At 46.4% G+C, this 14,151-nt stretch overlaps 1 protein-coding gene across 1 annotated transcript in view; it reads right to left on the bottom strand.

Moving 5' to 3' along the window:
- Positions 1 to 13,706, bottom strand: part of Mat89Ba (nucleolar protein 6 Mat89Ba) — a 38,039-nt gene extending 24,333 nt beyond the window's left edge. Inside the window, exons 1-9 of the mRNA XM_077641019.1 lie at positions 13,556 to 13,706; positions 10,962 to 11,306; positions 9,003 to 9,119; positions 7,624 to 7,803; positions 6,616 to 6,784; positions 3,977 to 4,105; positions 1,860 to 2,026; positions 1,132 to 1,252; positions 544 to 704 (exon numbers count right to left, since the gene is read on the bottom strand). Coding sequence (XP_077497145.1) covers positions 544 to 704; positions 1,132 to 1,252; positions 1,860 to 2,026; positions 3,977 to 4,105; positions 6,616 to 6,784; positions 7,624 to 7,803; positions 9,003 to 9,119; positions 10,962 to 11,306; positions 13,556 to 13,588 — 1,422 coding nt within the window. The 5' untranslated portion in view covers positions 13,589 to 13,706. The remainder of the gene's footprint in view (positions 1 to 543; positions 705 to 1,131; positions 1,253 to 1,859; positions 2,027 to 3,976; positions 4,106 to 6,615; positions 6,785 to 7,623; positions 7,804 to 9,002; positions 9,120 to 10,961; positions 11,307 to 13,555) is intronic.
- Between the last annotated feature and the right edge of the window lie 445 nt (positions 13,707 to 14,151).

Below are 14,151 nucleotides of genomic sequence, written 5' to 3'. Positions count from 1 at the left end.
TGCAGCAAAAGAAAGGACTTCATCTGAATTTTTTCTAGGACTGCTATCATTTATAGCTGAGGATGCAACACGAAGTTGGCTGTTGTCAGGGATAAAAAAAAAATTTGCTTTATTAAAACAAGTATATGAGGGTGGGGGGGACAGGGGCCGCTATACAGAAAAACTGCGTTACATTTGCTTCATTACATTCATGGCTGAATACATTCACCCATTATATTAATGGGGCTTAACTCCTGCATATAATAACACTATGGAGCTAAATAACAGCTCCCTAAGAAAATCACACTTTACAAACAGCTAACAACGGGTAATTAAAGACTTAATAACACACTCATTAGATGCAGGAGGTGAGAGTGACCAAGGAGCTATATGACCGAAGTGGGAAATTCACGACGGATTTCTTTTTTCCTTCCTCACACAAGGCAGAGATGAAAGAGGTGATCAGCAAAAGAGAAAGTAAAGGAGATGAAAACAGTTTGCCTTGCTTATATGGCAACAGTTTCTTTTCTGTCGCTAGTCTGCATTCCAGCATGCCACCCTTACCCTGAGATAAGCCTCGGTGCTGACTGAAGAGCAGGCATTCAAAAAGCCACCAGCATCCACTAGGACGAGCGGATAGCTTGCATGGAATTCCTCCAACGATGGCTGATTGGCAACTTGCCCAGTGCACAATGTGACAGCTTGTGTGGTGAAGTCTGACCGGGCTGCAAAGACAGAAGGTGGCAGTGTGGTAACAACACATCAGACCACACTGTGGCAGCCAACCTGTCTAAAATGCGTCAACGCCGACTACTATAGCTCAAAAAGGGAACAACCAAAACAGACTGGAAGAACCAGGACTTTGCCGACAAAGGAATACTAGATGGCAGATGATCAGCACTTCATAAAACAAGGATCAGTCAGGGCAGCAAAAACATAAATACAAAAAGAAATCCAGGATAATTTTGACTGGTTGGAGTACTCTAACAGGTCAGTACTGACAATGCTCAGAACATGGGCTTTCTCGCACTTTACCCCCTTGGTGGCCTGTCATGGTGGCTCAGTGGCCAAGTGCCTTAGCCACTGAGCCACCGTGACATGCGCCCACAAAAGTGTTCAAAAGCGTGAAGCAAGCGTGAGCAGCTTTCTTACACAAAGTGAGCAGGACAAAGCGGGCGGCCTGGTACGAGCTCATCATGGGGCTCAGCTGACGCTTCATCAGCAGGTGAACCAGGTACAGGGTCATCACGAATCCCGAGAATGCTCCTGGTCCCTGGTCAAAGGGAGAAAGGAAGAAGAAGCCCAATGTGGGACACTGTCGAAACGAAGTAAGCCACTGTGCTCAGGCAACCCAAACTGCATCTGGTCCTTTTACTGGCAGATGCCGTTTCAACATGTGACGCAGAAAACCTTGGAAGACTGCTGTCCAAGTGCCGTACAAAAGCAACAGCCTCTAGACATTGAGAAATAGTGCTTAATTTACGCATCACATCAAAGACATTACAGAGCTTGAAACATTGCCTAGAGGCTAGGTTTCAAGATCAACTCAATACGAGAAACACTGCAAATAAAGGAAATGCGGTATGTGAAACCACTGTGAAGGGCTGAGGGTCATGGCCGCCTGGTGTTTTTTAACATGAACTGACATTGCACAGCAGATGGGTGTGTTTGCGTTTCACCTCCACTGAAATGCAGCCACCATGGACGGGATTTGGCCTGACCATGGGTGCTGGAACTGCAGCTGAAGTTAAACATCTTCTAAAAATGGCACCTTCCACTGGCTTTCACAGGCAATGCTGGCATGGCAACATTTGCGGAGGGCTCAAAGCGGTTATGCAAATGACGCAACATGCCTCTCCTGTGCGAGCACCAAGCCTCACCTGGTCTAGGTGACGCCTCCTCAGCCACACCTTCAACAGACGGGTGGCGTCAACAAGCGCGGGAGCCTGCGCCAACTTCTCGGCGAGGAACCTCGCATTAGCCACCATGCGCATGTCGGACAGCACCAAGGCGTTGTAGTGTGGCGACGGCAGCTCGTCCGCAGTGCCTGTCGTGCAGCATGGGAAGAGATGTGTGCCATGGACTCACTGTAAGCCTGGGGTCCTCAAACTGGGTTCCACGAAATCCCTGGTTTCCTTGGAAGGCTTTTTGGGCCCCTTCAGCACTTATTTCCATGCATGCCCCAGCCCTCACTAATTCCTTTACCCAGTTTAGCTCAGAAATTATCACACTGCAATTAATTACAGCAGACTCTTTCACAGTGCAGTCAATCTTCCTTAATGAAACTTGGGGCACCATTTGCAGGCCTCTGCATTTCAATGTTTTTTTTTTTCATCCATGTCTGGCAGACAGGGACAGGAGACAAGAGACGCGGGGTTCCTCAGCATCGTTTGGAAGTTGTTGGGATTCTCAAAGGGTAACAAGATTGAGAAGTCCTGCTGTAATCACTTAACTCTCTTTTGTACCTCGTGGTGATTTTTAAAAAATAAGACACAAAAAGAAAACAGCACCACACAATGCGCTTCTGGTCTCTGAAAACCTATACTTTAAAAGTGATGTTGGAGAACTGCTTGGCGCAAAGCAAAAATACTAAATGGGCATCACAAAGTGCCACTATGTACCGATTGGGCCAGTGAAAGAGATAAGTATGAGAGGTACTGAACACAAAAAATTACCCGTGTAACAAGATGAGAATACAGTGGAACCCCGATTATGCGTCCCCCATTCATGCAACGACCCGCATTTTACAAAGAATTGGCATGGGCCCGGTGAACAGCCCACAGGGATAATGCATTAAAAAGCCTCAGTTATATGACGGAAAAATATGCACGCCCCGCTTATACGATGACTGGTGGGAAACGTCTGGAATGAGAGGCGCTGGCGGAGCACATCAACCAAGTTGGTTTCAGATCAAAATCAACGCAGAAACGTGCGTGCAATGATGCGAGCGCACGATGGTCTGTAATCACGGCTCTGCCAAGACGGCTCGGACTCGGACTCCGCGTGTGCGACCCACGGCCGTTAGTGCGAGGCGGCTCGCCTGGCCCGTTTTTCCGCGCGTTTCGCTGATGAAAGCGTTAGGGAAATCATTTGTACATTCATATTGTACATTCATATCGGCATGAAGTTACTGTACAGGCGGCAACAAAATTAGACATTTCAATAACTGTCGGCAGCTAGTTTCAAAGCGCTTTCCGCGGCGGCCTCAGTGTGGAGCACATTAGGCCTAGCGACACCACGCGAGCCAGAAGCATGCAGTGCGCTGTCACCCGGCGGGCCGCACACCACTGCAGAGAGTGCGCCGCCGGTGCATTTGCATCACAAGCAATAACCATATTTTATCTTTCCCTTTGTGATGTGAATTCCTAGTGCAGACACAGCTGCCTGCTGCTGCGGAGACAGCGGTTCTAGAAGTCTGAACAGAAAGACAAGTCGCCGGCATGGTCGTTCTGCACGCCGCAAATGTCTTTGAAGAGTCAGATCAGCTAATTTTTGGCACATCTTCCAAAGCATTGCTTTCGCACCACGTGGGATGCTTACTTCACGCACAGGGACGGCAGTGCATTTGCGCCTTGTATAAAGCCGCCTCTTCAATGCCGAAAAACCTGGCTGCATGCAGTCTCAGAACTAATTCTCGAAGAACGAAAATGGGTTCTTTTATAACGCGCAGGAAAAAATCATTTAAATTAATTTTTGAAAGCCAGATAGCGGACGCGTTTATTACAAAAATGCGTCAGTTGTGCGAGATTTTTGATTATACAACGGTTTCACGCAGTCCCTCGAAAGTCCTATAATCGAGGTTTTACTTTATAGAGTGAGCTTGTGGTGATGCCATGCTTGTAAAACTTTACTGCTGGCCTCGAATCAAGTCACTATGCACCGGCCTCTTTCTAGCTCAGAGGTCAGCTCTCTGGATAGCATGAATAGGACACTCTAACAACAACGTGGAAAAAAACGAAGGGAAAAAAGCAAAAAGGGAGTCTGAATGATAACGCACCACTGTCTGTTGTTTGGTAGAACCACGTTGACCTCAGGTTGCTGCGTGCTGGGACAAACCGGGATTCCTTGAACTGCTCTGGGCACGGGTACGGTAGGAGACGTACTTGGAAGTGTTTCCCAGCGTTACCTGTGGTGGTAAGTATTCAAGAACAAACACAGCACTGATCAGAGTGCCATCATGTACAGCATTCACGCCAAGGAAGGTGGTCTGAGAACCCTTTTTCTTTTTCGAACTCTTGGGCGTTTTTTGCGAGTTTGATATATTCGAGTTTGACTGCACCCACCACCATCATTCTACAGGATCAGGCGCTTTTGTCAAAATAATTTCCCAATTTTGCCCAGAGGGAAAGGTGGCACCACTGTATATGCGAGCTTTTTAAATACAGTCAGCGACCGATTTTTCGGACTCTATAGGGACCGCGAAAATGAACGAAAAGTTGGGCAGTACGGAAAATCAAATTTCACTGAAAAAAATCACGAACTTATTACCAATATGCCGGACGAAGCGGCAATTTGTATTCCACACATTCTAAAGCTCCTCATGACTATATTTCACCACGTGACATGTGCACGGACAACGAGCGGCGACCGCTTTCACGAGCTCAGCCTAGCTGTGCTGCCTTCGGCATGTTGTCGATGAACGCACGGGTTGGGACAAAGTATAAATAGGAAAGCAAACACGCCGCTGCGGGAACTGCGCTGTGCCCGCAGTACAATGAACCCGGAACGAGACCGTGAAGATGGTGAAACAATAGGAACCGAGAAACGGACGAAGCAAGCGCTCTGTCGGCGTTGGCCTTCACCATAAGGCCTCGAGACTAGAGCCAAAATCGGCATCATACCCGGCGATATGCACTCTGTGGTGGCTTGCGTATAATGAAGAGCCTTGCCTGTCATCAAAATGACAGCTGTTTGCGGTTTTACAATAGAAGAGTTGGGTTGTGGTGCATTTTGCCGCGGGTACGCTGACGTTGTTCTGAAACGCACCACCAATTCCTCCCGCGCTCGCCGTCACCGTGAGGCCGTACGGCTTCCATGCGCTTCGCTGTTACCTCTTTTCGTATTCGGGACGAAAGACTCGGCACAGATGAGTCCCGTGAACTCGGACTACTGTTCAAGTTCGTGCGGCGAAAGACATTCAAGAACAGCACGAATTCAAAACCACGCGGGCGCAATGTGCCAACTCGCGCAGAATTTCAGCATCGCAAGAGGCTCCCTTTAAGCTTGAATTTCGTTTTGTTTGATCAAGTTTTTGATCTCTCCTGCAGTTTGAATTAATGATATTCCACTGTACACATTATATGGCGGGTTGGGTATTGGCGGCGAGTGCGAACTAGGTCCGAAAAATCGAGTGGTCAGTTGCAGTGCGTCCGAAATTTCAGGCGCTCTTATACAATGGCTCTATGGGCCATGTCACAGTGCTGCAAAGTAAGTCCGAATAATCAAGCATGCCCGAAAAATCAGGCGTCCGAATTTTCGGTCGTCGACTGTAGGTTTCCTATTTGGCTTGGATATAGTGCTGGGCCAAAAACGTGGAAGTGGATTCTGCCTCGGATGCGGTAGTTGCACTGTGATGCTTTCCTCTGTGCAGAGACTACACTATTCCAATAGTGTGTTTTTGATTTTTTAAAATAAATTTTACACAAGTGAAAGTTTGGTGTTACGCTGGTATCGAAACTTTCACAGCATTTCTTTGAGGTTTGCCATGAGAAGAGTCATACAGTTACGGCTGAATCTGCATCTCATGCCCAACAATAGCCAAGCCAAGTATGAAACCTCATCTTCCTGGCACCCCCAAGCCTCTCCACGGTGGACATAAAGTGCAGCGCTGCCAGCTTGCCATCTAAGTAATATACTATCGAGAAATTCTACGGCTGTGACCACCCGACCACAGCAAGCTACCTTATCTCATCACCCTACCCGACTTTTGGCCGCCCCCAGCTAACTTTTCCCTTTCCTTGGACTCCACTCAGTCACCCTTGGTGGCCAACTGTCACTGCATTACATCTCCTTGCCTGGTCAATTTTCTCCTTTTAATTTCTGGCAGTTCATGAACCAGTTGCTGTTGCTCTCTTGGTAGAGTGGCAGAAAGCTCTACCACTAAGCACTGCTATACGCCACTCAAGCCGCACTGCAGTTTTATGGCCAGAGCCTTTAATGGTCTGGTTTAGGGGGTTTAACGTCCCAAAGCGACTCAGACAATGAAGGACGCCGTAGTGAAGGGCTCCGGAAATTTCGACCACCTGGGGTTCTTTAACGTGCACTGACATCACACAGTACGCGGGCCTCTGGAATTACGCCTCCACCGAAATTCGACCGCCGCGGCCAGGATCGAACCCGCGTCTTTTAGGCCAGCAGCCGGGCGCCATAACCACTCAGCCACCGTGGTGGCTTACCAGAGCCTTTAATGATGGCCCACCCCGAGCTGCTGTGTAACTGAACCCTGTTAAAGCTCTAGACATCCGCAAACCAACAATGAAGCCAAGATTGAGAAGGAAAAAAAAAAAAGACAAGAGGAATAAGGGAAGAAAAAGAAGGGGGAGAAAATGAAGAGGCATCACGGCTCCCATTGAATGCCAAGCTGCAGCCTAGCTGAGCCAGTAATTTTTCTCCCAGAGTTTTTTGCAGTGCACTTGCCTGCTGGCCTGAGCACTAGTGCTGGCATCGAGACATCGCCCTGGTGAGCGCTGAATGCCATCTCCTCGACCAGTTCGGACTTCCTGAGGCGAGAGGCAATCACGGCGAGGAACAGCGCTCGCTTCTGCTGGTAGCGCTGGTTCAGGAAGTCCGTCTTCTCGAAGCACTCCTGGTGGCCAGAGGGAAACATGCAGGCATTAAAAGCTTGCCATCAAATTCAAGGTGACGCACAGGGTTTGCTAGTTTGTGAATAATACATAAAAGAAACTAATTGAATTTGTAAAGAACAAATATTAACAAATTACAGTACAATCTCGATGATACCAGCATGGTTATGAATTTTGGGACGATATGAATTTATAAAATTCCCTGGACAGAGTGCATTGCGCATAAAGTGCCGAATTTCGGATGTTCCAAACACTAACCCACGTCACTATGAAAGACAGGAACGCACGAGCCGCAACAGCACCCTTGATCACTAACCGCTGTCTGCACATCAAAGCTGCAAATCACCAGTTGAGCAATACACACTGCGAGCAGTAAGCTGGGGCTCATGTACTGTACACCATCAGCACCACGATCACGGTTATCGAATTAGTTCCAGCCAAATTACACTAATGAATTTTTGCTGGCATGATGGTCCTTTAATAGAGGACTCGTTCAACTAGCTACACCTAAAAACAACTCGCAAGAAAACAACTCGCAAGTCTGAAAATCACCCCACTTTGTTTTCAGTGCTGAAACATCCAAGAAAACCCCCCAGCCGAATAATGAAATTCGGCAGAGATGGTCCCAGCAGTGGTATAAACCGCCCTTGCAAGTTTCAATGAAACAGAGCAAGAGGTTCGGTTGGAAGTGCAGCACAGTCCCGACTAGTTTGTTCCTGGTCTTCTGTGTGCATTTTATTTGTGCTGCGAATCTTGCCTGCATTATGGTTCAAAAGTTCCCTCTTTGGGCCAGTAGTGTCCGCCCTTGACGGTTGCTGACCTGCCCCGTTAGAGCACTCACCAGCGGCATCTCTAAAGCCAGATCCACAATGGCATCAGGGCCCACGGCTCCACCAAAGGCATGGCTGCCAACCACTTGGACAGACTTGGGAGGCATGAAGCGGAAGCGGCACTTGGGGTCACGTGGCAATGTGGCCGGCAGGGGCAGGGGAACTTTCTTCAGAAGGGCTTCAGGCTTATCCTGGAGTAATTGGTAAGAGGAAAGAAGGCAAGTGAAAACAAAATGCAAAACACAGCCAGCAAAAGCCCCCCGGAATCATTAAAAGCCCCCCTCAATCATTTAGACAGAAGAGAGAGAGCTCTTTGATTGAAAAAACAGAGAACTTAGCCGGCGCTTAAATCCGCTGGCTTGCTACTCTGTGTTGCGAAGGGATTCAGGGGGAGAAAGATGGAGTGAGAGAGAGGTGTAGGAAATGGGTTCACTAAGTTCACTGCATAGAGAATGTGCAGCGATAGTGCTGAACGGAACGATCAGAGTTCGTCTAGAAGAACAGTGTCACCCAAACAGCCTAATAAAAAGCTTATTCAGGTGACTGGCATGACAGCTTTTGATGAAGTGTTGTGCAATTATGAAAGCAATGAAAACGACGTTTGGACCTGCTGGGGTGACTTTGTGGTTTCCGTGTCTGGCTGCTGGACCCAAAATAGCAACACTGAACCCTGGTCGCTCTGGTGACATTTCAATGAAGGCAAAATGCAAAAGGCGCCTGTGTGCTGTTGGCGCACATTAAAAGAAACGGAGGCGGCTAAAATTAAATCAAGAGCCCTCTACTACAGCATTCCTTATAGCACACATGCAGTCTTCAGACAATAAGCTTTGCGGAAATTTCCAGTGCTTCCAATAAATGCACACATATTGCCTTGTATAACTAGCAGTCAGTGTGGGAACAACAGTATTCACAATGTAATGAAGCATCTTGAACCAACTACAGGCATAGCTAAGTTGAGCCATACGAACCAAACTACATGGCTTTGGACTTAAGTGGAAAAGTTGTTTGCAGAAGTTTGCGAAGCCTCTGCATGTCACCATGTCTGCATTTGATGCCAATCAATTTCTAGCTCACAGAGCACAGAATCAAGGACGAAGCCTTGGTGTCTGAACAAACAGCATTCTTTTTTTCTATTTCTTTTTGGCACCAAGCATTCGGTTTCGAAGGGCATTTTGCCCACAGCACTCCATGCTGATGAAGTCACATGCTAAGACAAGACACTTTGACATACTCAGTGCAAGCTTATTACCAGCACCACATTTAGCAAATGATCCCACACATAATGCCACACATACACGTGCTTGCTTGCTTTCACTTTTCTGAACAGGTACAAGGCCTCGAATTGCCCCTAAGAAACAAAAATGTCTTCAGCGCACCAGCTGCAACTGACCTGGGCACGGTCCCACGATGGAAGAGTGGTGAGCGTCTTTCGAAAAAGGCCCAGCCACGCATCAAACTGGTGAGTGTGCTTCTCCTTCGGGGTGATCTCCTTCAGCATGTCTGAGAGCTGCAACGTTGTTGAGAGAAAGCAGCTATTGATACGCTCTTGGCGGAAAGTAATCGCAGCAAGTATCAAACAACAACAACAAAAACAAGCACCCAAATATTCGCAGACATCTTTTCACCTATTACTTCGTTGCCATTTAAACGTCACTTTAAAAAGCAGCAGCCCTTAGTTGCCAGGTCTTTCAAAAGTACAGTAAGAACTCTTAACTGGAGCGGGGCAAAGCTGACTCAGTCTACGAGATCTCAACTACAAGACAGCCACTCTAACCAGATTTAAGTATGCGTTCTCTTTTCATATTTCCAGCAAACTTCCTTCTTCTTTGTTTTAATGACAACAATGAAAAAAAATGTAAATTTGAAAACTAAAGAAAGACTAAACTGTAGCAATGCATGCAGAGGTATCTTAGGTGTATTAAGCAGATCAAACAGCGACCATACTGCAGTGACTTTGAAAAGCAAGGACAAAAAGAACAGCATGGAATACGAGCTTCAAGACAATCTGAATATTTGACTTCACCCAATCAACTACACCGTGTTCACCTCTGCACCAGAAGTCCAATTGATACAAAGTGTATATCAAGTCAAGTACAGCACCGTCTTGTAAATGGCTCTCTTGCAGCGCTGAGAAGATGGCTCTCAAGAAACACTCAATATCAGAAGCGGCTGCGTGAAACCACTAAGCTGAGCTTACTGAGGTGCACATGGTAAAAAATGCTTTTAGGAGCAAAACTGAATGCTTTTGCAAAGCTCTGATGGTGTTCTAGAACAGCAGAACTTGCTATTAATTTTTCAAAAAAGTTAGGCCCTAATTATCCAGATCCTTGCAACAAGTTGTATGTTGCTTCCAATAAATGTTGACGTATGCACAACCACTGTATTATTAAGTGCAAATTAGGTTCAGAGTAAAGCCACTTGCAATAGAACTCAATAGTACAGAGTCGATCACACTTGTCTAGAGCGCTTGGACGGTGCCATCCCGAGAAAATAATCGAAATTCTAAAGTAGGTGTTGACTTTCACAGATAATGCTTGTGCTGGAGAGCAGCCTAATAGACATGTGAGCCGCACAGGCACCAGCACCTTACCGCTAGGAAAGCAGCACCGATAACATTCATCTTAATTTCCTCTGCAGCACACCGCTCGAGCGCTCTAGACAAGTGTGATCGACTCTGTACACCATGCATACAAGGCAGATGCTCCGTCGTCACTCCGGCTATTTACAAGAATCACATTGAATGTAGTAACCAAGTACTGCACCAGAATGTTCAGATCCTGTTTGGTAAGCAAACATCCAGCCTGTCAATTGCTAAACCCTTCTTGAATGGTTGCATGTTCACTATTATAGTCCAACTGGTCTTCCAAGTTGTTTGCTGGAGTCAGACTGCAACCCCAGCCCAAGCATTGCTTATGTCTTAGTTTGACCTTACATAAAATTTTTGCAGCAATTTGAATGTGTCCATGCATGCTCCCACTTTGCAAGGCAAAAAATGATTTAGCAGTCTCATGTAACAAGCCACAGTGCTTTTTCTTCCAGATAAAAAAACCTTTCTTTTTTTAATACAAGATGCATTTATTTTTGTTTTCCCCGACTCTAGCCTAAGACACCACTGAAGGAGCTATGACCCAGCAAAAAAAAAAAAAAAAAACACTGACATTGGCACATTCCACAGATGTGATACTGTTCATGTATCTGAAGGAGATGCAGTCATAGACTTCACAGTACCAATCCACATGACCATCATTAGTGAGATGAAAACAGATGCTGGAACAATTTTACACCTGCGTAGTGACATTATCCTTGCATCACGTTTTTTTTTTTTATCAAATGTAAAATGCTGACCCACCTGCAGGCCAAAGAGGTTTGAGTGAAATAGCGTCTCGACCTCCTTGAGGTTGTTCAGCTCCTCAGCAGTTGGTGGCTTGTACAGGTCAGACTTTTTGAGCTTCTTAGTGGTCTGCGCATCTGCCGAGGAGTCAACAGCACGCTTCTGACCACCGCTTTCTGCCTCTCGCTTGGTGGCGTCATCATCCCCAATATCTTTCAGAAACTGTGAGATATCCTGGTCCCCGTCAGAGTATTCAAAGTCCTCGTCATCTTCGAACTCCTCCTCTGACTCTGGGTCCGGCGAGGGTTGTTTCGGCATGGGCTTCTTTAACTTTGCTGGTGCTAGCTTTGCTTTCTGTGCCATCTGGAAGTAACAAATCGTTTTTTTAAAAAATCCAGAAAACAGTGCCATGAGAATGATTCTTGATATTGGAGGTTGTGCTGCAAGAACAGCCATCGCCTGCACCATGAGACAAGCCCGTGTTACATCTCCTTTCAGAGGTGATCTACTAGGGCTCCGTGAACTGAAGAACCTGGCCTTGATGAACTTCAGATTGTGCTCATAAAGTAAATACACAAAAGAAAGCAGCTCAACACCTCGGCAACTATGCATTGAGAGGCATTTTCAGAAATCTATGCACTCTGACAAGTGACAACCCTACAGAGATATTCATACCCCGTCATGCTTGCCCAGAATGTGTGAGCAGTGACTGCAGAGCAACGGCACACGAAAGAGAACTTTATGGCCGAAAGTGCAGAGGGAATGGCCAGATAAAGACTGCTATAACTTGCTACCCTACACAAAAGGTAGGGAAAAAGGGGACAGAAAGGTGATAACGGATGACAATAAAGACAGACTGAGGTTGGGCGCGAGTAGCATATACGGCTGTATGTAGGCCTCATACCTAGTATATACCGACTGTAACCACAGATGTAGAGTTTCGGAAACAACGCCTGTGTGTGCGGCCTCACTGCAACACAGATGCCCCAAGCACTGCACCTTGAACCACGTCTCTTCGATTTGGCCGCACTTGCTGCAACCGTTCAAGGAGTGCAGCACGAGTTCTTGGGTGCCTTTCACTCTCGGAATTGGAAGTGTAGCTGTATTGCAGCAATATGGGGACCCCCATGTGTAGGTCGGAGAAGACATGACCGCAGTTGTAATGAAATTATGACGGTTCATTCTTGAAAGGAGGAGGTTGGTAACTTCATGGTATCAGAATTGTAAGCTTAAGCGGTCAAGTTGAGCCCCATGGGCAGCATTTCAGTACATATTCATAAATCATGTGTTTATACATGCAATTTTTTTTTTTTCAGTAAAACGATGATTTTCTGGGGATGGCTCTTGGCAACACTCCATTGCGATTCACTGCTTGAAAATTTTTCAAGTGGTTCGGGATTTTGGCGGCCGTATGTCGGTGGCACGCAGTTGGCTGTAATTTGGCGCAGACACCAAGGCAAGCAGATGACCATTCATTTTGGAAGCAGCCTGTGACAAGCTGCATTTGAACTGTTTTAACTGATGCTGCACACTCTTGGCACCGCCACGGAACTTCACGGAACTAGTGCAGCGAATGCAGCCAAATTCAAGAGACCTCAAAAGATTCCCGTCAAGTTTTTTCTGTCTTTTTTTGTGCTGCGTAGAGCAGCATTAGCGCAGTCTAGACAATTGTGACATTAGAAAACGCTCATTAACACACAGCCACAACTCTGACTGGACGCGGGCAAATTCAATGCCATCAAGTGCTTACTGCCTTAAGTTTTAATGGCATTTGAGTGGCGCCATACTCATAAATTTAATGGCATTAGCCTTACTGCCATTCACGACCTGCTCAGTTTGCCACAACTCATTTGCCCAGGCAATGCATACTCTCATCCCCAATCAACACGCAGAAAAGCATGCAACTTTGTTAGTAACAACTTTTTACCCAGAAGTAAATGGTTAATAACTTTCAGTCAGATGAGACATCTCTACAGCATTTTTTATGCGAAGGGTGCCATTTTTACCAGCACTTCTGACATATACTCTCGGCTTGTGTGCTATTGCATTTGAATAGCATTCCCGAGATACTGTACTCATTAGCACTGTTAATATTTAGGTGAAATTTTTCACTTGCCTTGCAAGCATTATCGTCATCGCGACTTTCGTATAATGACATTAAATGTGGACGTGCAGCACCAACTCCGAAAATAATTAACAAACTTAAGGCCTCTGCCATTTACTGCCAGTATAGCTTTAAGACAGGCGCGCACGAACGATCGCTTGACGAAGCGCGATTCTGGTCAATAATCTCCCACGCCTGACGAAAATGAAATCAGGGCCCACAATACGCGCACGAAAGATGCAAGCGTGAACGATACGCTTCTGGGCAAAATTCGCAACATCTTGATCTAAAAGGCAAACCTAACTTTGCCGTTAAATCATTGGCGCCTGCGGAAGGGACCAGCTGCGTAAAGTGCACAACAGCGATATTTAAAACAGCAAAATTCTCACAGCGTGAAAACGCAAAGACTAGCAGAACGAAAGTTTACAAGCTGACATGTCGACGGCAGCTGCGATAAATTTTCACTTTCATTGAGCGCTAATAAAATAAATGTGCCGCTTTGCAGTACCATCGGCTTCGGAGACTTGGCCGGACGCTTCATTTCTGGGTGAAGTACAGATTAAAGGCGTCGTAACTTGCCAACACGTGCTAACTGCCGGTAGAAAAACAACTACCAGGCATCCATGCGCGCCGCCATGTAGCCTTGGCCCATGCGCGCTACGATCACGTGCTACGATAAAAGACAGCGGCCAAGCCAAGCACCCCACCTGCGCTTCAGTTTAGAGTACACTCTAGTTTCGCTTTTGGAAGCCTTGCCAGCCTTGCGTGGCAAATAGGGAAACGCTGCTGTTTCTATTCTTTTTCCCGACCACAATGCACAAGGCGAGCTGCTAGAGGACTTTAATTTGATGACCATTCTGTGCCTCTTTTTGAAAACAAAAAAAATACTGGCCAGCGCTTTTACTAAGCTCACAGCTCCAAAATCGAAGAGTTAATCAGGAAATGTGAAGTTTAGTTCTATGACTATTTGTTTTGCGCCAAAAATATACACTTGAGTGGCAGTAGGCAAGCTTTTAATTGTCCCTCTTTCTAGCTATTTCCCCCTCTCACAATCCCTTCAGTTCTTTTTTTTTTGTGCGAAGCGTCTTTTCATTCTCTACGGAA

This window comes from Amblyomma americanum, chromosome 10 (genome assembly GCF_052857255.1).
Source record: "Amblyomma americanum isolate KBUSLIRL-KWMA chromosome 10, ASM5285725v1, whole genome shotgun sequence".
Lineage (NCBI taxonomy): Eukaryota > Metazoa > Arthropoda > Arachnida > Ixodida > Ixodidae > Amblyomma > Amblyomma americanum.
The sequence above is the reverse complement of the archived record's forward strand: the minus strand, read 5'-3'. Positions and strand labels throughout refer to the sequence as shown.